Source organism: Crinia signifera, chromosome 3, assembly GCF_055691185.1.
Source record: "Crinia signifera chromosome 3, ASM5569118v1, whole genome shotgun sequence".
NCBI classification, from domain to species: Eukaryota; Metazoa; Chordata; class Amphibia; order Anura; family Myobatrachidae; genus Crinia; species Crinia signifera.
Genome location: NC_139219.1, coordinates 77167288 through 77193354, shown reverse-complemented (window position 1 = coordinate 77193354; position 26067 = coordinate 77167288). Strand labels below are relative to the sequence as shown.

Sequence of the window (26067 nt, the reverse complement as noted above, 5' to 3'; positions counted from 1 at the left end):
GAAAACGCTGCAATTGGCTGTTCACATTTGAACAGCCAATCGCAGCGATCGCCGATGGGGGGGGGGCATCGCTGCCCCCCCTGGGCAATGAGGGAAGATGTCTGCTGTCAGGGACAGCAGACATTTCCCCTCTGTCACCGCGTCTATAGACGCGGTGACACTTTAAATGCATGACGTACATTTATGCCATGCGTCGGGAAGTACATCCCGACCATGACGTAAATGTACGTCAAATGTCGGGAAGGGGTTAAAATGCATATACAGATGGGGCCCTGCCATCCTTGGCCGGGGCTCGCCAGACCCTCCACGTTGGCAAGCGCCGGCGGACAGGGTCTACACTGAACTGGGACACATGTGCGTCTCACATGCACGCGTGTCCCAGTCTCTCAGGGGGGAAGGCTGCGTGTCCCTGCAAGTCTCCACTTCAGGGAGACGGGCGGCGACCGCAGGGGAGGCGGGGCAACTTTTTCCATTCAAATGAGTCTCATTCACAAGCAGCTTTGAAAGATGTGGAATGCCTATCATTATTGTGTGATTGTGGCTGGATCTGCATATAAAATGCTTCACTGCAGTGTATTCCTCCTAGAGAACATAGTAGACACAGAATATAGACATGCTGTATATAATTTTACCACTTTGTGAATTATATACTTTAAGCGAATGTGCACAGAGGATAGATGCATTTGGATGTGTGACATATTTGACAATGTCGTTTGTTAAAAAGCAAATGCAAGCACCAACCTGGGAGTATGCACATGTTGGTATGTGCAAGGTAAACGGTTATTTTACTGAACTTTAGTCTTTCTTTCTCTAGCCAAATTTGCAGTTCTATTTTATACCAAGAGGTATTAAACAGTTCAATTATTGGTTGCACTGACTGCCACTAGATGGCACTAAAAGGACAATTGATGCTCCATTCCGATGTGCATGCAGTCAGGGGGATGCATTTCACCTGAAAGCCTACTGAGGTTCGAGCTGAAATGTGCGAAACCAATGTGGTTTGAGCACCCTATCCTGGATGTTAGACAGGTTTAACCACTTTGCCCAGCTAAACCCGGTACTTATGCACGGGCATCCACAATATAATTGAATCTGCTCCATAGAGTGCTACTGCGTGCAAAGGACCACAATGATATAGAAAGCATAAACAATTATAGCATATTTATAACTGGAAAATAACATTCCTTTTCGGTCTGTTATCACCTTGAAAAAAGCTGCTAAGCGAAACGCATTGGTGTATTTAAATAGAGGACACCTACCCACAGGATTACAAATTTGGCTTCATTATTTGTGCCCGGACAAGCTTCCACAGACCACCCCAGAAAACACAGAGCATTGGGACTTTATCACTGTCCATCGCATCAGGTAGTACCCCAGACCAACAGGCGGTCCCTGGCTAAGGAGGAAATACAACTTCCAAGTCCATGCTATAGAGATTGGTCTCAACAAAGTGGAGATCTCTCCAAAGGAAGCATTATAGGAACGGACACTGGACACCATCTATCCGGGACTCTGGGTGACTATCCTTGTTCATACATTTTTTTTTGGTACCAGCTATCTTATTATTGCCATCAAGCTCATTGCGTTACCCCCCCCCCCCCCCTCCTTTTTTAATGTATATTGTTTTTATTTTAATGTAATAAATCCGAGTTTTATTTTACACCTGCTGCATGTGTACACTTATAGCGCCGTTTCACACTACCCCCTTTTTCTCTTTACTTCATCTATTTGAGCTTGACCCCCGAATAAACTGAAACTGCAGCTCTAGCAAACCCACTCTCCATTAGGCGCCTTCTCAGGACACCTAGTGTCCTGATCCCCTGCTTGTGCACAGAAAAAATACCACATTTAAGAAATTAACACATCATTATATGCAACAATTTCTCTAGAAATAAAAAAAATATATGAAGTAATCAGCTTAGAAAGAGGGGGGGAAATTACTTCAGCAATTGTCATCGGAGACTTGATTTCCTTTTGCTCTACCGCTTGTGTGTCAACACAGTTGACAACCGACAATGCTAAAATGTTGGCACCAGCATCCTGAAAGAGGAAATACCGAGAGGGAGCCGGTAAGTATGTTTACCTCACACCTGACCCCCTTTTCAAGCCCACAATCATAAAATGGTGCTGTTCAGAGACGCACTGAACAGGGGTGATGGCTGTAAATGGTGTCCATTACAAAACAACTGAATTTCCCCCAAAGAAGTTCAGACTTATGGTGTGCACACACGGATACAATCAGCATGAGATTTTGACTATATAGTCAATTTCGCATCGGGATCACATGCAGATCACACAGGTTTTTTACCTTTTGATTCCGATGCGCGGTCCCGTGGCAGCACAAATCGAAACCCAGATAGACACGGCAGTAATGACTATATAGTGCAAATCTAATGTAGATCGCATGCATTGTATATAAATAGTAGATTTAGCAAAGATTGCATAGCACTCGAATCTTAAGGGAATCTCACAGCGTGTACACACCATAGGTGTCCATACATGGTACAATTATTGCTGTGTACACACGGTGAGATTCCCTTGCTATTCGACTTAAGATTCGAGTGCTATGCAATTTTTGCTAACTCTGTACTATTTACATGCATTTCATACAATGTACATTTGATTTGCACTATATAGTCATTGCAGCCCTGTCTATCTTGGTTGTGATTTGTGCTGCCATGGGAGCGCGCATCGGGATCTCAAGGTAAAAAAAACCTGTGCGATCTGCATACGATCCCGATGCGATTTTAACTATATAGTCAAATCTCATGGTGATTGTACCTGTGTGTACACAACATAAGTGAGATGAGATCCGCGCTCCCGTCACACATCTCATCGCACAGCTCAAAAAGTATGTGCTGCACATACATTTTGTACTAGATCTCATTGCATTGCAAAACCCTATGCAATGCAATGTGACGCAATATTGTATACAATAATTGTACTGTGTATGGGCACCTTTACAATAAAGGAAATGGAGTTTTTTTTTTTTGTTAAAAACTACAGGTTGTGTATCCCTTATCCAAAATGATCGGGACCAAAAGAATTTTGGATAACGGATTATTCTGTATTTTGGAATATTTTTTATATCTGAATGAGGTATCTTTCCTTTATGTTGTATAAACACATCAAACACATGAAAAACACACAAATATATTTTATTTGTGCATGAAACAAAGTTTGTGTACATTTTCTAATGCAATCATGTGCTTGCACATATTTAGTGCCAGTTACACGTTATTTCCCCAGTAGTGCCAGTTAAAGATGTAGCCAGGTTTTTAGCAAAAAATTAAAAATAGGACTATGGTTTTTAGAATACTTTGGATAATGGATATTATATTATATTATAATACTATATATAATGTTATACACAACCTGTATACACTTAATATTTTACACATTTTTATGTATTTTTTATATTCTATACAACTTTTATTTTATTACTTATGTATTTTTGTTTGAGGGGAAAATGGAGCGATCTGAAATAATCATTGGATTATTAATCAGATGGATTGTTCGTAAAAAAAAAAAAAAAAAAACACCTTTTTAAAAAGTAAAAACTAACTGCCGCCAGAAGACTTAAGGTGGCCATACACACGCAGATTTATCTGCAGATCTGTCTGGTTGGAACAAAAACATGGTTATGGATGAGAGCAAATGACACTTGACCATTTGCTTGGAAATGCTGGAAAACTGACAAACTGTCACTCATCCATAACCATGTTTTTGTTCCAACCAACCAGATCTGAAGATAAATCTTACTAGTGTATGGGCACCTTAAGGGGGGGTATTCAATCTAGGATCATGGCTGTCGATCCCTGCCGACAGCCGTGATCCTGGCCCGTTTGCAGTCAGGCTGACAGCTGAACGACAGACCCAAGTCAATGTCTCGCCTGCCGATCGGCACAAAAGGGGTGTGGCCGCCAAAACGGCAGTGGATTGGCGATCTGCGGCCGGGATCGTGACAATCCACGGCCGTTGTCGGCAGAACGGGCCAGACAGCTTCTAAAGTTGGGCCTGTTCTGCAGTGACCCCGCTTTAATGCTGTCGCTAAAGACAACATTGAATAGGGAGTCGCCGCTATTTCCCATGTCATAAATAGCGCCGGCACATTGAATACCCTAACTGTGGCGAAAGGGAGAGAACAATAAGCATATGTCCGCACACTTCATGTTTCAGGGAGCAACCTTAATATTCTTCCCCACTATTCTTCCATCATATGCCTTTGGATTAATAGTTCCCAACATTCTTCAATGCCACACAAATAAAAAAAAAAAATCCAGGACAGTGACCTGCATCAATATTCAAGAATTTTAATATTCTGGTTTCCGTTGTGGCACTTCTGTTTTTGGTGAGTAACGGAAAACCATTTCCCCGTGGTCCCTTGGACAAAATGACCTAGGGGGTTATTCCGATTCACTCGGAAAGACACAATCACTGTCTAATGGACAAAACCATATGCACTGCAGGTGGGGCTGATGTAATATGTGCAGAGAGAGTTACATTTGGGTGTTTTATTATTTCTGTGCAGGGTAAATACTGGCTGCTTTATTTTTACACTGCAATAGGGATATCAGTTTGAAGTACACCCCAGCCCAAATCTAATGCTCTCTGCACATGTTATCAGCCCCACGTGCAGTGCATATGGTTTTGTCCATTAGTGAGTGATTGTGCCTTTCCGGGTAAATCTGAATAATCCCCATAGTTTGGAGCTCAAAGCTCCCTCTATTGCCTCCTTTACTTGAAATCTACAATCTGGAGAACCAGAAGTTGAGGAATGCACTTTCGGTTTTGATCGCGTCACTTCCAGGCACGCAAGCGGAACTATCCTTTAAAAAAAAAAAAAAAGGGAGGGCTACATTGTTAGGCATACAGACCTCCTTATATACAGCTGACCAAGCTCAAAACGCATTGGAACATACCTGTAGGCAGCTGCCAGATGTTGTGGAGCCTAGCCTTTGAAGGCTAGAAGGGTTTTCCATAGACATCCTGCTGCTTACTTGGAAGACACTCGCCTCCTCCTACTGGAATAATATAGCATTTGCTGTGGCATTATTTGCTGCTAGAATATTATTATTGTTACTCCTTTGGTGTTTGACATACTTGATCTTATTCACTATTTATTAGGAATGAATACCCAATTTTATTTTGATAACCACCTACCTGATGTTCTTTTATATGGAATACATTTGTTATTTCGGTACTTGTTTCCTAGAACGGCCACAACGATTTAGATCGTTGTGGTCGTAAGATAAAAAATCGGATCGATCGCATCGCATGCGATTTGGTCGCATGCGATGCGACCGATCCGACCGACCGATTTTTCACCCGATTTTTTTTTTTTTTCACATGATTATTTTCAATTGCCCCCCCAAATGTTACTAAGTGGGCTAGACCCCACGATAGACGTCAACCCGAAGCGTGGCGAGCGCAGCGAGCCCGCGAGGGGCGGCGGTGCGCGTCCTCCGACCTTTTCATTCCCCTACTATCCACTAGGGCGTGGAGTGAGAATAGAATAGTGTGGCGAGCGCAGCGAGCCACCGAGCCCGAAGCGTGGCGAGCGCAGCGAGCCCCGCGAGGGGACGCGTATAACTTCACAGGTATACGCGTGCGCTCGCCACGCTTCGGGCTCGGTGGCTCGCTGCGCTCGCCACACTATTCTATTCTCACTCCACGCCCTAGTGGATAGTAGGGGAATGAAAAGGTCGGAGGACGCGCACCGCTGCGCTCGCCACGCTTCGGGTTGACGTCTATCGTGGGGTCATGGCGGGCACATAAAAAATGTGAAATGGGTCATATTGGCCCATTTCACCTTTTTTATCATTTTTCCCTATGTGAGATGGACTTAATCAAGCCCATCTCATCTTGTGCCATTATAATGGCACAAGACCGACCGATTTCAATGTTAAAAGATTTTTTAACATTGAAGTCTATGGAAAAATCGGGTCAATCGGTCGGTCGCATCGCGGCCGATTTTAATTGGTCGCGACCGACCGATTGACCCGATTTCTACAGTAGCACCTTATTATTTTTGCTACCAATATAAACTATGCAATTAGATTACCTGTAAAAATATTTTCTCACAAAAATACACAGGTTCAGAAAAACCGGTGTTTTCACAACCGCAGCACCTGCTTTCGGGGATTTTAACAAATTATAATGAAGGAAGTTACACCAAACAGCAGTAATAAAAAGGGCCCAGCAGAACTAGTTGAAGGTCATCAATACAGACATTAACTAAATATTACACACACAATTACGGCAAAGGCTTAGGTAACCTGTCTAGATTATTTCTTTATTAATTTACAGTTTCTTACATACAAGGAGGTAAGAGGGCCCTGCTGCAATCTTACAATCTAGTTGTTAAATAACTGAACCATGATCTACCACATGTTTAACAGGCAGATCAGGCCCAGAGATCATATGATGGCTGTGTCAGACACCCTCCTGGTGACAGGGAGCGGGGATCACATGTGATCCTGCCATCTGGGAGACTCCAGGGGAAATGGATGAGAGTTCTACCGTTACAGAAATCGCATAGTGTATGGGGGCCTTAAGACTTAAGTATTACTGAGATAGTGAACATTATACATTGATCAGCCATAACATTAAACCTACATGTCTAATATCATGTATACACCAAAATGTGATGCCAAAACAGCGACTGCTCCTCAAATCATGGACTTCACAAGACCACTGAAGGTGTCCTGTGGTATCTGGAATCAAGAAATCAGTAACAATATCCTTTAAAAGGTCTGTAAGTTGCTCGATTGGACCAAGATCTGTTGCATCTAAGTCCAAGTCAACAGCTCTTTATCAAGTCCCTTAAACCATTCCTTAATTCTGCTTTATCCATCTGAAAAAAGCCACTGTCATCCATCAGGGAATACGGTTGCCTTCTTCCCACAGTGCCCCCTGGTGCCATCCCTTCCAAATGTAAACATTGACCACATGCTCAGCCGTCCACATGATGTAAAAGAAAACATGATTCATTGCGCCAAATGTGGCTTAAAAAAAAAGTGATAAAGTGGAGAGTGATAAACAACCAGCCAATTGGCTCCTCATCAGCATTTTTCAAACCCAGTCTGTAACATGACAGTTTGGAGAGTGATTAACAGCCAGCCAATGAGCTCCTCTTCATCACCTTTTAAAGCTTGATACATCTGGTCCATTGTGGCAACTTTTTTTTTTTTGGTCCATGGCAGAGGTCTGATGCTTACAAACCCAATATAAGCACTTTCATCAATGCAAGCAGAAATCCACTAGTCAGAGTTAGCGGTGCACTGATTAAAATAGCTGCGGGAGCTCCCTCCCGGTACTACTCACTGCATACCTTATTAAATCGTTCCCTTTGACCCCCTCTTATTAAATGCCCCTTGAGCTACCCCACAGGATTGCTGCAATTTATCACATATATCAAAGGCAAGTGCTGTCGGAGGCTGTCCGTTTCGACAAATCCTACATGCAGTACTTGTGATCTTGGGCTCCGAACCGATGTGCAAGGGACTGCACATCGGATCGAATCTAAAACACATGCAATTTGCCTGATTTCATCCGAATTCTCAGCCCAATCTGACGGAATTGTGGGAAATCGGGCCAAATCACAGTATGGCCACCTTTAGACCTGAGGCAGACGAACCAAACCCCTGACAAGTGCCAGCTTTCAGGTTAGCGGATTAGCAGCGGCAATTTACTGTGGCACAGTGTGAAAGGGTCATATAAAAATGACCCACCTGGAAATCCGGTCAACCCGGGAACTGAGCTGTTTAACATTGCAGTGTGAATGGCATGATTAGGGTAATCTGATCCTGTTCATGCTACAATAAAAATGCTGGATCCGACCCAAGTTTTTGAAAGCCGTTTCAGCTGGGTCAGACCCTATTGAAACTGCAGGCTGCAGTTTCAATAGGGTCTGACCCAGCTGAAACAGCTTTCGAAAACTTGGCTCGGATCCAACATTTTAGTTCAAAAAAGAAAAGTTATTATGCTTCCTCTTCAATCACGCATTAGTGTACAATTACACGTCATAACAAGGAAAATGTCCGTGTTTGCATAACCATGCTAAAAAAAGAAAAAAACACAGCTGATGCTTAAAAACATGAAGTGTAATAACGCAAACACTAAAATAGGCCACTTGTGTCATTTTCCTTACGGAATTATGGACTTTCCATATACATATCTTTGTATTTAAACCTAGGGGTAAATTTGCTAAAGGTTTATATTTATGAACAGACAAAAGGGGGTTATTCCAATTTATTTGGTCCCTGGCAAATTCGCAATGGGGACTGATGTTTTTATTCCACTGTGTGGAATTACTGTGCTTTAAAGGTGTGCTTTTTTTTACCTGTGGAGACCAATATATGTGTTAATTTCCCATGGGGTCCAATGTGTATGTTTATTTTCCGTGGGGTACCGATAGTGTGTTTTGGCATTTTAAAATCTTGTTCTGCGAGTTGCAAAATCAGAGATCACTGCCCTAGACTCTCTCAAAACATGCTAAACAGAACTTTGAGTCCTATTGGGAGAAACGCACTATAAAAATATCATCATTATTATTATTATTATTATTATTAAACCAAAAGAACAGCGAGAACGCCATATTTGCAAACACATGTGCAGATTGTCAAAATGCAAGTGCTGGCACACAGCTGTTGTGTAGTAATCAAGTTTAGCTGCCAGAAACACAATAGTTTATTTACAGTTTCTTATATAGTGCAGCATATTCCGTTGCACTTTACAATTGGAAACAGTGATAAAACAATCCGACACAGAGGTAGGAGGGCCCTGCTCGCAAGCTTATAATCTATAGTTATGAAAAAATGTACACATAAAGTACAACAAAGTTAATCAAAGCCTAACCAAGAGTGGTCCCATTGGGAACATCCATTAACGTGATCATTCTTCTGATTCTTTCCTTAGTTCAACAAATATGCCAAGTCATTTATGATACACTTGAGAATTAAAACTGTGGAGCAAATAGTTTTTCCACTCAGATGCCCATTAACCGCAGTGTCACATTTTTTACCCCTTTCACATTACAGCTAAAACACGGTATATTGCCGATTTTAAATGGCTTTAAAACGTTTCTAGCTGTAATGTGAAAGGTCCAGAGAGAATTTACCGTTTTTAAAATACCTGTAATCCAAAATGGGTTAAAAGCAGTGTCCTACCCGTTTCAGAGCCAATCCATTTGTAGTGTGAATGGCTTTGAAACGGTATTTACAAGTCATGAGTAGGTCACAGAGGGTGATAGGCTGCTATCTCCCTTGTGATCTCACCAGGCACAGGCAGGAAGTAAAGAGCAGAGAGGAGACTTTTTTAACCCAGTGCATATTGTGCAGGTATTGGGATCATTTGGTCAACAGTCCTTAGGTCGACACTGTTGGGTCAACATGCTGGAAGGTCGACAGGTGTCTAGGTCGACATGGGACAAGTCGACATGGGTTTTTCTCACTGTTTTTTGAGCCAACATGGGCCGACAGGTGTTATTTCATGCCCTACCATCCCCAGGGCATGGTGGGAGAATAAAATAGTGTGCCAAGCGCAGCAAAGCACCGTGCCCGAAGCATTGCGAGCGGCTGCGGTTCACTTCCAGCTGTGTCCATGTTGACTGTGTCGACATTCCGGTAAAAAAAAAACAGCTAAAAAAACCCATGTTGACCTAACGACCTGTCGAACTAACCCATGTCGACCTAAACCCATATCGACCTTGTCCCATGTCGACCTTCATCCATGGCTGATAAAACGATCCACACCCTTTAAAATTACATCCACTGTTTTCTATGGGTGAAATGGGTTGAATGTGAATGGTACAAAAACGGTATTGAAATGGTAATTTACCAGTTACAACATGTAATGTGAAGGGGTTTAACTGGCTTTAGACCCCTTTTTAAGAAATGTTTACAAAAACAGGTTGAAAGCAGGTTTGTATTGTGAAAGCAGCATTAAATTGCAGCATCCAGAAGTGCAGGATAACAAAAAATGTTACAAAGTCCATAGTTTGGGAGCCCAAAGCACCCAAATCCATATTCGGATGCAGAATCAAGCTCTTAATAGGTTTAACAACCCAAAGCTCCGGCACGTTAGCTACTAAACTGGATATGATCAGAGCAATAGTTCTGATAGACGCCTATTTAGTGTTCATTCTAGCACCCGCCATCTTTGAAAACCCATGCAGTTCCTTTTACCTGCCTGGGGTGTCGCTGTCTGCTGTGGTGCTTCTAGCACAGTGTGGTCTGTATATCAGCACTGAGATGCATGGCTACCATTAAACCTGACAGTGGTAACTCCAATTTCATTTTTGGTTGTATCACTATTATATAAAAAGGAATGACATCACCAAAACAGAGTATTTATACAATTAACTGACAGAAAAAATATATTAGTTATGGAAACACTGCCTTAAAATGCACTGAAGCAAGGTGTACCCACCTGACATGTTGGCCCAACGGGTACACATGGGGGTTGATTTAAGGGAGTTCCAGGAGCTATTCTAATCAGCTTGATGCTAAGTCAAACTAGTGGATTTCTGCTCGGATTCCTCAATGCTGTTTTGTGTCCAGCGTGGCACAAAAAGAATTATGAATGGGAAATTTAGTTGGAAAATAATGGTTCTCGCAACTAAATACACACTAGTACCTGTATTCTATGACATAACTGCATGCTGATTTGTATATCTCCAGGAGCACCCTTTCAGCGCTTTTCACAGAACCCTGGGTAGAAGTGACCCCATTTAGTTCCATCCTTCATTAGCATATATTATCTCACTAGCTAGATCAGGTTTTATTTGCAACACATCAAATCTGACACTATAGCTATCCGCATATCTGGTATACACAATGCCAAATATGCACCAGATCAGACGACATACAGTATAGCTCAATCTGTACCCAGCTTAACATCGTACAAGGAATTTGGGTACTTATATGTTAGTTGGGTGCCCACTATAGTTCGTACGCTCATACCCCCACTATCCATGTCGGCATGGAGTTGATTTTATATAGTGTGGCGAGCGCAGCGAGCCACCGAGCCCCGCGAGTGGACGCGGAAAACTAAGCAAATAGCTTAGTGGACGCCCAACTAACATAAGTACCGGAATTTGTTGCATTAGTTTCTTGTGGATGAATGGTTCTGCCACCTGCCTCAGTAGCTACCATGGCCTGCATGTGCCATACCAAAGTCCTCTAAAATTACACATGCTATATAATTGTTGTCTATCTTTTGTCCTATTATACTTCATCTAAATTCAGCATACTTTTCCTTTTTATTTTTATATAGAAATCAAAAACCTTCATGATGGCCATTCAATTCAGCTTGAGGTGTCTCGTATTTAGCACAGTGATATGATTTTGTATGTAACATTTATCTTCACAGAATCTAGCAATTCAATTCCAATGGCAAACTCCTGAGGTGGCAAGCAGTCCTACTTTTGTTCATTCCAACTGCAGTTTCAGCAACGCACCCAATAGTTTAGATGGGTAAAGCCATTGCACTTGGCCAAGAAGAGTGCGATATGTAATGGGTATCAGCAGGACTAATGCCCAATGAATAGGGCACTGGGCACCCAATACTAACAAACGAGCAAAAAAAATAATAATAATAATAATAATAATTACATTTCCCCATACCCTTACAAAGTTAGCAGATTCCCACTAAACATTCTGAATATGTGACTAGAGATTGTGTGCATTGGGACCCGGCATCGGCAAGTGAATACACACTGTGCAATGCAGGCAGCTGCTAGACTGAATTCCGCAGTCGCCCTACACGTGGGGCCGATGGAGGATTTCCCTGTCGATGCCCGGGAGTGACATTGCATATACACTAGACTAATTGAATAGGTTGTTGTTCAGAGCTATCGGAATTGGCCAAATAGTTCAAAATATTGTCTAGTCTGAACCCAGCTTAAGGAACACATTTACAGGAAATTATATTGTTACCAGTTTCCAATAGATGAAGTTTTGCTCAGTCAAGCAGTCTCTTTGCTACAGTCTAGTAGCAAAGGTGCCCACACACAGAGGTACGATCTAATGTCTATAAAATTTCCCTTGAAATCCAGAACATTATTGATCATGCCCACACACAGAACGATTGAGTAAATGATCAGAGGGTAAAGATGGGTCATTTAAGGACGGCAAACCATATACCACATCATTGCCACATCGGTCATCATGCTTAACACTGACTGGTATGGCCAAATCGTGCACGACGGGTCTTTCATCTCGACTGAATGGAACAGCAGGTTAGACGAATGAGCATTATCATGACCACACACAGGAAGTTTTTAAATGACCGGTCGTACTGATCTGTCGGAAACAGACATATACAAAATCTTAAGGCCGATACACACTGGGCGACTTTGAGCTGAAAGATGCTCAAAACAGCAGGTTTGAGCGGCTTTCAGCTCAAAGCCGCCCAGCGTGTATACCCCGGCGATGAGCGCTGCTGCGTGCTCCCGCATCATGGCCGAGTAAACGGTTCATCTGCTGATAATACCCACAGATGAACAGCTTTGAGGGCGGCTTTGTATAGCGCTGCGCTATGCAAAGCAGTCCATCCCCCTGCTGACGGCGCCAGGCATGGGGAAAGTTGCTCAGTGTGTATGCATGGAGCGGCTTTCCCCCTAGTAATGAACGCGATCATCACTATCCATGCATGCTGGGCATAGTCGCCCAGTGTGTATGGACCTTAACTGTACTCCACCCATATTATTTCAGGCACTACCTTACAATAGGGAACTGGTGATATGAGTATATATTCTATTGATTATTTCTAACCTTACAAGGTGGAACTTAAATTACCATGGATTGTTAGTAGGTTGTATTTTGAAAGCATGCACACATTTTGTGGTTGATTATTTTTTTTGTTTGTTTTCTTTTTGTTGACTCTACAGATTACAGATTGTATACTGATCTCCTTTTCATCATATGCGTATTTATACGGATTTCAAAAATCTGTTTTTCTTTCATAAAAAAAAAATAAACATAAAAATAAAATCTTTCAGTTGAAAAATAAAATCTTACCATGTGTGGGCAAATTAAGTATTATCTATGGCTATAGAAATACTTGGTAACTACTCTAGGCATTATTCAGTGGAAGACGCAATGCCAATATCTGAGCAGATGGACGCTGTTTTTTTCCCACAACATATGAGTCCGGGCTGCACTGTGCATATGTAGTGATGTTCTTCAGGCACTGGATGCAGTGTGGATTACAATGAAGCGTGAGTGAGACAATGGGCCTGACATACCCCCCATAAAACAATATAAGTATTTTTCATACTTACCTAGTCCCCTGTCAGTGCCCCGATGGTCCCCTGATATCAATGGCGGCCTCTTCAGCTGCATCTCCGGTCCCAGGTCAACTGCGGAGATGCCGCTGAAGATAATTTCGAAAGGCCGCCATAGACACCGGGGATGAGGGAAGTATGGAAAAAAGCCGGGGGGGGGGGGGGGGGGGAAGACCCAAGAAAACCAAGTTTTTCCGAATATTTAGGTTTTTGGAATATACGGATAAGGGAGACTCGACCTGTATAATGTTTCAATGTATTATTATTATAACAAACAGGATAACTTATTTTTTTTTATTCTTAAACGTTAACGGAAAAAATAGGAATAACCTTAAAGAATATGTAAGCAAAAAAATAAGAGTGAATGGAAAACGTGGGTTGTGCACCAAACTCACATGAGAGTGGGTGAGAACAAACGTGTAAAGGTATCTTTAAGTGGTCACACCTTCGGTGAAGATTTTGGGAGGTGATAAAGTTGCGTACCATACTCACAAAGGAAATGTATTTATTGGCTCCTATCAGGGTTTCTTTAAAGCATCCCCTTATTGGTGGTTTAAGTGGGAAATGGCTCGTTGAAGTATTAAAAGGGAAACAGAAAAAATGGTATTTGTAAAAACACGACATCAGAGGGAACTGGTATATCGTACCAAACTCACTAGAAAGCGTGCATAACCGTGTATAGAAAGGTTTCTTTACAATGATCACCCAAGGTGTGGGGTTCTGTGATCTAAAATAGATGCGTACCGTCCAGTACATCAGATGATGGTACTCCAATATGGTATCTTTTAACAGGCGGTCTTCAGAGCATGTTTTTTTTATTTTTGTTTTTAACTTTTTTTCATTGTCATTAAATTGTTTGGTACTGAGCCGGTCTCCATTCTTATATATTCACACACTGCTCAATACATGAGCAAACAGAATGGAATATGCTCTGAAGACCGCCTGTAGAATATAGAACAGCACATTACACTGCTGCTGGGTTTGCACATTTGCCCTTGCACCTCTCTCAGGTGTTGGTACTACCACAATATAGCTGATGTGTGCAGTTAGGAATCACTGAACTGAATAAGCCACATAGAAAGCCGTCATAGCTCATCTGTACACACAATAGCGTACACTTAAGCTGGTACACACAGTGCGAAGTGTGCACCCAGTGATATTGTCAGTGGTGCAGTGCCAGCATCGGCAAGTGCATAAGGGGGAGCAGTGGGGGCCATGTTGCATTCTGCACCATGACCCTTGTAAAGGCCCATACACACTGGGCGACTTTGAGCTGAAAGTCGCTCAAAACACCCAGTTTGAGAAGCTTTCAACTCAAAGCCGCCCAGTCTGTATGCCACGGCGATAAGCGCTGCTGCGCGCTCCCGCATCATCTCCGGGAAAGCCGCTCATCTGCTGGTTATACCAGCAGATGAGCGGCTTTGAGGATGGCTTTGCATAGCTCTGCGCTATGCAACACTGTCCCCCACCCTCTGTCGGCGCCGGGCAGGGGGAAAGCCGCTCAGTGTGTATGTAGTGTTCCCGCTAGGCTGTTTTAGCGGGAACAAAGTTAAAGTTAAAAATGCGCCCTGCCCCTCTGGCAGCGCCCCGCTAAACCAGCCTGCCTTTGTCCCCACTGTTTTGACTGGGGAAGCCCGGCGCCGCTGTACATAGCGATGCCCGGCACTTCCCCGGCAGTGTACAGCCTTCCGGGTGGCCGGGTCCGCCCCCTGTGCATGACGCCGCCGGCCACGCCCACCCCTTTGCGTGACGCCGCCGGCTGTGCCCACTCCTCTGCGTGATTCCGCCGGCCGGGCACGCCCCTTTTCGTCACGGCGCGGCCCTGGCACGCCCCTTTTGTGACGTTGGCGGCCCAGGCACGCCCAAAATAGTGACGTCGGCGTGCCCGGTCTGACCCCCCCGCCCTAGTTCCTAGAAGGAACACTAGTATGCACTGAGCGGCTTTCCCCGCAGACACGCTGGGCATAGTCGCCCAGTGTGTATGGACCTTTAATGATGCACACCATCACCTGTACAGACGGAGGGTATTAACGACCCGTGGGAACACACATGTATGCCAACATTTAGTGTACACATCAAGCAATATTTTAAACAATATCCCTTAGAAGAGGGGAAATTGGCAGCCAACTGGGGACGCTATATATCCATCCTTTTTTTTAACGAACTGATCACATCTTGCAATGCTGAATATAGTTGTATAAAACAGCTAATTAGGTTCCACACTGAGCGGTTTTAGCAGCCACGTCCTACCAGTTTTTTGCAGTGCACCCTGCCATTTAACAGCGCCCTGCTAAACATCCTGCCCACTGCTGCAGCGTGAATTGTGCGCATTAAAGAAGAGTTTGATGGATGCTGCACTACCCAATCAGTGACGGCAATGGCTAGAGTATGTTCCATTATTGACTTAGAAGGTGCTGACTGCCCTCAATAGTGATGCCGGCAGCACCACATCTCTTCCACATCTGATCACAACTCCATTTTGTGTGTAAATGCACTGCCCCCATAACACCTGTTTCTTGCCCACATCACATTCTAGAAGAAACATTATAAACCCTAAGTGCTGTGCACCCAAAGAGCTCACTTTTCTACCAGCCAGCACAGGGTGCTGCAAATAGAAAGGCCAGTGCCAGCATTTAGTCATATATGAACAGAGCAGCAATCGAATTGGGCAACTATCAGGTGTCCGGTACTGCAGCCAGCTCCATTTATATTTGAATTTCCCCCTAAAGGGCAGCGCGGCTAAACTGGTCTTATGCTCCCGTGTGGGTACCAACACTACAGACTTTAAATACATTTTCCCGCAAGGGGACACAGACCCGGAAGTAGCGCGCGGCCATGCTGCCACCGTGAAACTAAACAAGTACCTTTTTTCTTTCCTAAATGTGTATGTAAGGGCAATGGGCGTCTGATCAGTCAACAAATGAATAGCTCCGATAGATATGTAGCAGAACTGAATTCCTCCGAGATGGCCAGGAATGATCTGAACTCAATGTAAATGATCATCTTTGCGAGTTTAGATCATTCTAGTGTAGTTAAATGGCTTTTAAAAATTCATATAATCAGTTGTTGATGCCATATTGTGACATTCAAAAACAAAACAATTTGCAAATATCACACGTTGGTTAGGCAAAGTTCAAAAGTTTGCACTTACACCATACCAATCTGCCACAACCTAATTACACATAACCCACAGAGAAATGAGCAAATGTCAACAAGATACCAGATTCACAGATACCGACTGTCATCAATGCAAGTAGACTAGTTACTTGGGTCCGTGTGTGACACACTTATAGAAGTTACAGAAATTCTACTAGTCCAAGCCGCAAAAGATTAGGCACTGTTGCTAACTGAATACATTCCATGATTGTTCTATTGAGATATAACAGCCAAAGGCAGAAGGGTTCATTTTCTCACTACTATCAATGGTACAAATTTTACACATGAACCAAAGCAACCAATCAGAAACCAGCTTTTTTTATCCACAAACTTTGCACCTGCAACAATGTTTGAGGATGAACTCTGGATACACCACAATTGTACACATTAGAAGCAGATAGAAAGTACACATGTCCTTCAGCAGGAAAATCTCCAAAACAAACATGTCATTCTTCTCACCTTCTTCAGGGAGGCCACAAGCAAATTCCTCCACTTAGGGGCATTTTCCTCACAGAAGAAATCGTATTGGAGCTGGGGGGCCTGCATGACTAGGCCTGCAGAGGTCTGTGCTGTGCAGTGTAACCCTGAAGCAGACAAGGTGAGGAGGGCTCGGTCCAGCAGGGAAGGTGTCACACGTCCCCAAACAACAGATCCCTTTGGGGGGCGGCAGGGGCCAATATTAAGGCAGGAGACTGTCCATTCGATTAGAGCAGGTGTAAGTGGTGCCCCTCAGTAGGGGCAGCATATGGAGGGAGCACCCCTGTGGGGGAAGGAGCAGGGGGGCGGCTCATGGACACCGCTTGGAGCTGACAGCTGCCTGTACATATATGACAGCTGTGTGTATACATACAGCCAGGAGAGGGGGAGGAGGGAGACACAGGCGGAGCGGGGGGTGCGAGTCTCAGTGACCCCGGAATTGCACAGCCCCTCTGGCTCCCAGGTGAGGCAGGAGGCCGCGGCTATTTAAGGTGGCCCGGGCCCGCAGACAAGAGGCGGCCGCCGTGACAATGCGAATCATCCGAAGCAGCTCTGCTCTGCCCCGGTGCATGGGGGAGCCTGTTGGGGGGGGGGCAGAGCGAGCGGCGTCACCAGGGAGATCCCAGCGCCCCCAGACAGCCCGGCTCCCCTCCCTCCTGTCTGCTTCCCCGCCGCCTCTACTACCGCCTCCTCAGGCCGCTCTTCCTTGTAGCTGGTGAGCAGAGCGCGGCGCTGGTGGTGGCGCAGATAGATACCGTAGCGTCACTCCGGGGTAAACGCTGATGTTGTTGTTGTTATTGTTGTTTATTCCGCCGCTCTCTCTCCCCCTCAGTAGCGCTCGGCAGCCGTTGGAAGAGGCTCGCACCGCGCCTGCGCGCTGCTGGGGCAGTGGGGCTGCCTGGTGTGATCACGTGACTCGCAAGTTCAGCACCGCCCCCTTCCCGGCCCGAGACACTATAGTCCTTTTTTTTTTCTTTCCTTCAAGTTCAAGCAGCTTTATTGTCACTATAAATAACTCACACAGCAGCAGCTCAACTTCTTTCATGCCCCATTGATTGCGTGCATCGCATAGAGTTTATATGGCACTCATATATAGAGAATATTATTCAATACTTTGGTACTTGTGTAGTTTCATGGCGCCATCGGACGCTACGCTATCAGCGTAGCATACCTCCCAACTTTTGACCTAAAGAAATAGGGACACTCTTACATACCTCCCAACAGTCCCGATTTTAGAGGGACAGTCCCGATTGTCAGGGCCTGTCCCTCTGTCCCACCCGCGGGCGGCAGTGTCCCGCGGTGTGGGGGGGCTGTTGGGAGTCCCCCCTGTCAGCTGCTAAACAGCGGGGAAGGGGCGGGGCGTATGCAAATGAGGGCGAGCTTATGCTAATTAGCCGCGACCTCATTTTCATACGAGAATAGACGCTGTGCGCATGCGCACAGCGTCTATTCTACTAGATTGGGGGGTCTCCCAACTGCCACCCCCTGCAGCGGGACAATGCCTGCCGGGGGTGGGACAGCGGGACAGGACCCGAAAATCGGGACTGTCCCTCTAAAATCGTGACAGTTGGGAGGTATGGCGTAGTCCAACAGCATACCTCATACCTCCCAATTTTGCCAGTTCTGCAGGCTGGATGCTGCATGGCCTATATTTGCGGCTCTCCCGAGAGGCCACGCCCCCATTTTGCCGTTATAGGGGCATGACCCAGAGGCTCTGTGAGCCTCTAGCCATGCCCCCAGCCCCCTGGCTGCGGGAATAGACGCTGTGCGCATGCGCACAGCGTTTATTCCCCGCTGCTTAGCAGCTGACGGGGGACTCCCAACAGCCCCCCCTCACCGCGGGACACTGCCGCCCGCGGGTGGGACAGCGGGACAGGCCCTGATAATCGGCACTGTCCCGCTAAAATCAGGACTGTTGGGAGGTATGATACTTCCCAACTGTCACTATTTACCGCGGGAACGTCCCGATATTCGGGAACGTTCCCGTGTCCCGCCCAGGGCAGCCATTGTCCTGCGGTGGGGGGGACAGTTGGGAGCCCCCCAGCCTGCCAAGAATAGACGCTGTGCGCATGCGCACAGCGTCTATTCAGCGCCGACGAGCGGCGAAAACGGGGCGCGGCCGGAGGACACGTCACCCCGCGAGGCCACGCCCCCTTTTCTCAAGGCTGCGGCCCCTTTTCGGGAGCGAAAGTCCCGACCTCCCAACTACAGAAGTTGGGAGGTATGCCAACAGCAGCCTACCGTAGTTAGCGTATTAGCCCCGCGACAGTCTTGTGTAGTCAGCGTAGTGTCCCCGTCAGGCAGCGTAGTCACAGTACTGTCTCCGCAAGCTGCAGCTCTGTCCCCTGTGCCCTGTGTCCCTGGCAAGCCTAGTGAGCTCCTCTCACACAGCGCCGGTAACCGCTAGATCCCCTGCGCTGGCGAATGCCGGCAGAGAGGCGATCATGCGGTCGCCGGCGGAGAGGTGCTCCATCTGCCTGAGATGCACTAGTGTCTCATATACTTTTGCTTGTCAGCATTTTGTGCGCCACGGTACGGCAACCCTGCCCATGTCCGTTTCAGGGAGACGATCAGGGTTAGGGGGTCGGTAGCGCATGCATCTCGTGCCCAAAGGGGGTGCAAGTGCGTCTCATGCACAATAAAGGACACATTTGCCAGTGCTCCATGTTACATACTGGCAAATGCCTCCATTTCAAACCCCCACTATCCATGCCAGCCCAAAGCATGTCGATACGCGTCCTCCTGACCAGTTCATACCCCCCACTATCCACGTTGGCGTGGAGTTGCTTTTATAAAGTGAGGCGAGCGCAGCGAGCCACCGAGCCTGAAGCATGGCGAGCGGACACGTAAGCGAGGGGACATGGAATGAACATCAATTAATCTGCATACCAAACACCCCCCCCCCCCCCCCCCCAGCGCGGGGCTCACTGCACTTGCCACGCTTTGGGCTCGTTTTACGCGTGGCCTCGCCACGCTTTGGGCTTGGTGGCTCGCTCACACTTACTAAAATCAACTCCATGCCGACGTGGATAGTGGGAGTATGAACAGCTCCCTAAAAAAAAAACACCACTGAAGGGGTTAAGAGATGAGGGGGCCCATGTGCAGACTCCATGTTGGCCCAATTCCTTCTGTGGCACAGTAGACAATGGCATTCCCGGAGAACATGGCAGCAAGTGAGTGTAAACTACTATATGTAGTCAGGCATCAAACAGCATACTCAAGTCATAAATTAGGTATAGAAAAAGGCTGAAACAAATGGGTTGGTTGTAAGATACTCAATGAAAAAGAGGAAAAATGTAATAGCTGTTTAGGAATTCTTGAGTTTGTATTTTTAAAGCAGATAAATAGATGGAGGTCACAGGGCTGAAATTAACACCTAGATATAATATTAAGGTCTACTTATTTCCACTCATTTTACCTTTATATACACATAATTAAAAAAATATATATAATAAATAGTAGAGTACTCTAAAAATGAATGATAAAGCTGGCGTCCCAGCAATTAGTAAAAGCATAGTCTGTTAATATATATAGCAGCACCAAGGTTAATTCTCATGTTAGTAGCTTAGGTAAGGATGCAAAAGTTAAAAACCAGTATCTTCATGAAGTAAACAAATAATTAGTAATTTATAGTTACTGTTGCAGTACTTGTCGGAGTTCCATACTATGACCATTTTCTGAAGGCTCAGAGGAGCCTTGAATATGCAGTTTTACTTCCTTTGGGACTAGGAGTCCGCTTGATGGATCACGGACAGGGAGCTTCAGCTGTGGGTTGCTGCTTCTGGGGATTGACAGTGGCACAACTATAAATTTTGCTCCCCCAAGCCAAAATAGTTTCAGGCCTCCCCATCATGCCCCTTACACTATACGCCACACACTGTATTATCCCTTACACTATATGCCACACACCATAACGCCCCTTATACTATATGACAAACACTGTAATGCTCCTTACACTACACAATACATCACACTGTAATGCCCCTTACACTATATGCCACACACCATAACGCCCCTTATACTATATGACAAACACTGTAATGCTCCTTACACTACACAATACATCACACTGTAATGCCCCTTACACTATATGTCACACACCGTAATGCCCCTTACACTATACATCATACACCGTAATGACCCTTACACTATATACCACACCGTAATGCCCCTTACACTATACGCCACACACCATAATGCACCATGCACTATACGCCACACACCATAATGCCCCTTACACTATATGCCACACACCAGTGGCGTAACTACAGAGGGTGCAGGGGATGCAGCTGCTATGAGGCCCGGGGGCTTGGGGGGCCCCAAAGACCAGCTAGCTATCTCCTGCACCCTTCTGTAGTTAATGTCTTTATTTTTCATGTTGCGCAGTGAGAGCAGCGCTCCGGGAGGTTGGAGGTAGTATGGCGAGAATACTGTGCGGGGGAGGGGGGTATGTGTAGCAGGCCAGACGGAGAGAGAAAGCAGTAAGTGTAGCATGCTGGGCGCACACAGCGGGGGGGGGGGGGGGAGTATGTGTAGCGTATCGTTCCGGGCGGGCAGAGTATTGCAGCGTGTCTGGCGAGAGCTCAGGGGTATTACCTGCACTACATGAGAGCTGCTGCTGGTGGAGCCTGCTTGTTGGGTAGATAGACCCAACAGGAAACGTTTCTCAGCAGCAAGGTGGGAAGCCCCAGTGGAGAGGTCAGTTTATTGAAGAAGCAACAGAAGCAGCGAGATCTGTAAGTAAAGTTCTGCTGTGCACTGAGCTGAGCAAAGTTTCATTAATGAAAACTTCTTGTGCCTGGTTGGTCCGTACACACTGGGCAATATATTGAGCAATATATTGAGCAATATTGCTCATTTTGGTATAAGTTATATCAATCATTACATCGCCCAGTGTGTACACTCTGCCTGCTGGAAAATGTGCTAATGCCCTCTGTCATCAGAATTTTGTCACTTGGCATCCCTGTTTCAGCATGTTCCCGGTCCCAGCTTGTAGTTGTGTCCAGCTTCTTTGTTTCCAGCCTCAGTGTCTCCCTGGCTGTGTCTGCAGCATCTTCTTCCAGATAAGTCAGGGGATATTACCCTGCAAGTTTTGTCTTTATATTCCTATTTATTACATCCTCTGCCTTTTTTTTGGTTACCAGCAGATGAAGGTTAGCTTCTCTCCAGGGTTAGAGGTAGTCTATCCCTGTGCTGGTAAAGATTAGTCCTTTGGTATTTCTTTCCACCTGTGCATTGTTGCACTTTCAGCTTTTGGGTTTAGTATTTACTCCAAGGTAACAGCTGTGCGTTGTTGCACCCGCGGGTCCTATCCTCACGTATAAGAAGACTGAGTGTGCCCGTATCACCTCCCAATCTTGCAGCATCTCAAATGTCTGTGAGCAGTCTTGTCCTACCTAAGACCTGGCGGCACCGGCGTGGGCCCAGACCTAATTTGGCCCCACAAACGTGGCTTTTTGTAGGTTAAGCTTTAGCCTGCAGGAGGCAAACAGGACATTTGAGCTTTTGCAACTGGGTATGCACACTTGGTCTTCCCAACATTTCAGTGATGGCCGACCATCTGCAGGAAAGAGATACTGCACGGATTTTGTATTTTTAAAGTGCCAGTCATTTAAAAGGCAAAACCGGGTCAGTTTTGCCTTGTGGATTATTGCCACTTTAAAAATATGGGCAGACTCACATGAATTCCCAAGCAGTGTGCATCTCACTGGCTATTACATTTTGCCCAAGAATATTAACCCCTTGAGTGGTGGGTTTTGCTGGGGCAGGACAAACCTACCAGGGCAGGTTTGTCCTGCCCCAGCAAAACCCACTACAGATCGTAGGAGCCCCTCCCCCCCCCCCAGCCCCACCTAATCCTTGCTCTGGCGTTTGTACACTGGAGGCTGAGCTCCCCTGCCGCCGCTGCCCCAGCCGCCAGTCACAACAGTGGCAGCAGGCTCGGGGATGTTTGTGGCAGCTCGGAAGGACACGGGGTGCCGGAATTCCTGAGCGCTCCCGAGTCCCCCCGAGCCGCCCAGAAAATCCCAGAGCCTGTCGCCTACGTCACTGCTGTAAACTATTGCATGATGGCTGGCGGCTGGGGAAGCGGGGGTCAGGGGAGCTCTGGCGTACGATCACTGGAGCAGAGGTGATGGGGGGCTGGGGGGAGTGATGGGTGGGCTCTAGAGGTGGTGCCCCAGTGGTGCACTGGCGTGCACCTATTCCATATTAGTGGTATGCCCAGAAATTTTCCGGGACAGCCCGCTGCGGCAGATTTGCTCAAGAGGGTTTTTTTTGTCAACTCTGCACAGGGTAAAGATTATTTTCTGCTCATTTACTCTCTCAGTCTGTCCATTAAATGAGGATAATAGTCCCACAATACCTGAGATTAAATGTTTGCTGTTAGAGCAGCTAAAAGCAATAAGGTCTGTATAACGTGTATTAATTGGAACTTCATTATAAATCGGTATGCAACGTCTTTGAAGTTATTCTAAATTATTGTGATCTGTGAACACTGATTGCATGGCTGTTCCCCTCAACCAATGCGTCCACTCTCCATTCCCAGCATTGTAATTAGATTTAGCCATTTATTAGAAAAGAACCCAAAGGGATTTATTTTTCTTATTGACTGGGCTGTTTCAGAAAGGTTTTCCCCTGCACCAACATCAGCAGTGTCCCTAGTAATAAAATCTAAGCATTTAATGATATCAGACTTGACTACCCATTCACATTCAGCAGAAGGCTCTCATTTTTTAATTGTGCCCCCTGCTGCCCCACACATCTTCCAGGTTATCATTCCTGCTTGTGCTTTGTGAAAATGGGGACGGTGCATGCGCCATTATGGAAGTGGGGCTTGCACGGGCTTCACCACAAAGCGTGACACCGTGGGGCAGATTTATTAAGCCCAGTGAAGCGATGATGTGACTGGTACTTTATCACCATCCAATCAGCTCATAACTGTCATTTTTTAAACCCAGTATATGAGACGAGAAAAGGGGAGAAAAAAATGGGTGCACACTACAGATATCTATATTGGGCGTCCAACTGATATTTATTCACTTAAAATTTAACTTTTAATGTACACAATAATTAAAAAAGAGGTGTATTAATTACACTTTCTTATTAGAACAATAAAGTTTAGAAAAAGTGGTTAAAAGAATCGGGATGTGGATGCTCTTTTGTGTCTATGTTAGGTTAACTCCTAGTGCCTGCTCTCCCTATCACTTTGTATGTATTTATTTGGTTCTGTCTTTGATGTTGTAACTGTCTGTTCCTACTCTTGTTCACAGTTGTCTATTGCTGCTATATGGACAGTATTCTGCTACAATGTTGCCCTTTTATCTTCAAGGCAACTTATTTATGATTTTTGGACACAGTTATGTTCCACTTTTAATCCGATGCCAGCTCTCTTTCAATAGTTCTCACCTTCCACTGTCCGCCCTTCAATATGTGTATGTAATTTGTGTCGTAGCTTCTCTGTTCTTATGCGGTGATTATATTGATTCTATAGGGTCAGAGCCTGCGTGTTGCCTTTATATATATTTTTATTTTTTATTTTAGCGTATTTCAGCAATATTTCTTGTATAGTGTCAAATGGTCTTTATTTTATATTCTTTGTTATTTGGCAGTCACTGTAGTTGTCAGTGTATGCTGCTTTGCTGTCTCACAACTGCGTCTCCACAGTTGTCTAGGAGCAGAGGTTTTATTCTATGCCCTATTTGTGGTGCACATTTGCAAATATCCCTCTAAATGTTTTAGTTCCAGAGGTGGCGTATTGTTACTGCCTTTATACAAATGACCATTTGTGTAGCTGTTTAACGTTTCTGATTTATAGGCTTCAACCAGCAGGCTAAATCTTTCACTGCTAGATATTGGTGATATACACTATATTGGTTATACACTTATTGTATATCACCAATATCTAGCAGTGAAAGATTGAGCCTGCTGGTTGAAGCCTATAAATGCTGGGAGTAATAATCCCCCCACACCAACCAGTGGTAAATTGCTCTTTGTTGTTGTGGTAGTGTAACACCAGGAATAGTAGCTGCCTGTAGCCACTCTCTGAAAAAGTGTTAGTTATCACGGTGTGCCATGGCTGGGGGGAGAGAGGGATGGATATATGTATGTAATGTGGATGCAGTGTATAATTGTATGTATGTATTTATATAGGTATGTATGAGAGAGGTAGTCAATGGATGGATGGATGAGAGAGGCAGTGTATGGATGGATGGATGGATGACTTCATGTATATTTATGTGTATACAGTAAATGACAGAAGCAGTGTATCTACGGCAGTAGAGTAAGGATGTAGTGTATATATTTGTGTATGTATAAAGCCATGTATGTATGTATGTATGTATGTATGTATGTATGTATGTATGTATGTATGTATGTAGTATACAGTATAAGAGAGCCGCTGGGCTCATAGCATTAACGGGACACCTGTCCTCCATTGTCTCTGGTCTGTTGCCATCTATAGCCTCCCACTAAGGCAGGAAGCTATGACTCATGAACGTTGGTGCAGTGTCACCCTCCTGCTGGTGACATAGAGGATGGAGAGCAGCACTCTGTCTGTTTGGGTGCCATGTGAAACCTGTCTCACTGCTGCAATCAGTGCTCTCTGCTGTGGGATCTGGCTCCTGTTGGGGTTGGAGAAATTTGCCTCCAGATCACTATCTCTTTCTCCCTGACACCATCTCTCTCTATCTTTCTGCCACTCCCTTGTCCTGACATACCCATATCTCTCTCTACCAGCCCCATATCCCTGACACACTCTTTCTCTCTCTCTCTTGCTCACTCCTCTCTCTCCATCCCTGATTCTCTCCCCTTTCTCATTCCTCCACGCTTCCTCCACTCTTTCTGAGACCCTCTTTCTCTCTCACTCTTCTCTCTCTTCCTGACACCCCCTCTCTTAATCCCACACATCCCTCTCTATATCCTGGCGGTGTATCATTCTACCCTCTTTCTCTTCCTTTCCCTAACACTCTCTCTCTATCCATGGGACTCTCTCACTCTTGCTCCTCTTTCTCTTCCTGACACCCCCTCTCTCATTCATCCCCTCTATCCCTGATGCTCTTTCGCTATCCCATCTTTCTCTCCCTTTCCCTGACATCCCTCTCTCTTTCTCTTTCTCTCTTTCTGACACCCTCTCACCCACCCTCGCT

The 26067-nt window shown here is 45.4% G+C and overlaps 1 protein-coding gene across 1 annotated transcript in view; it reads right to left on the bottom strand.

Annotated features, from left to right (window-relative positions):
• The window catches only part of SOS1 (SOS Ras/Rac guanine nucleotide exchange factor 1), a 137688-nt gene extending 119837 nt beyond the window's left edge, over window positions 1-17851 (bottom strand). Inside the window, exon 1 of the mRNA XM_083176061.1 lies at window positions 16904-17851. Coding sequence (XP_083032187.1) covers window positions 16904-16990 — 87 coding nt within the window. The 5' untranslated portion in view covers window positions 16991-17851. The remainder of the gene's footprint in view (window positions 1-16903) is intronic.
• Window positions 17852-26067: the final 8216 nt, after the last annotated feature.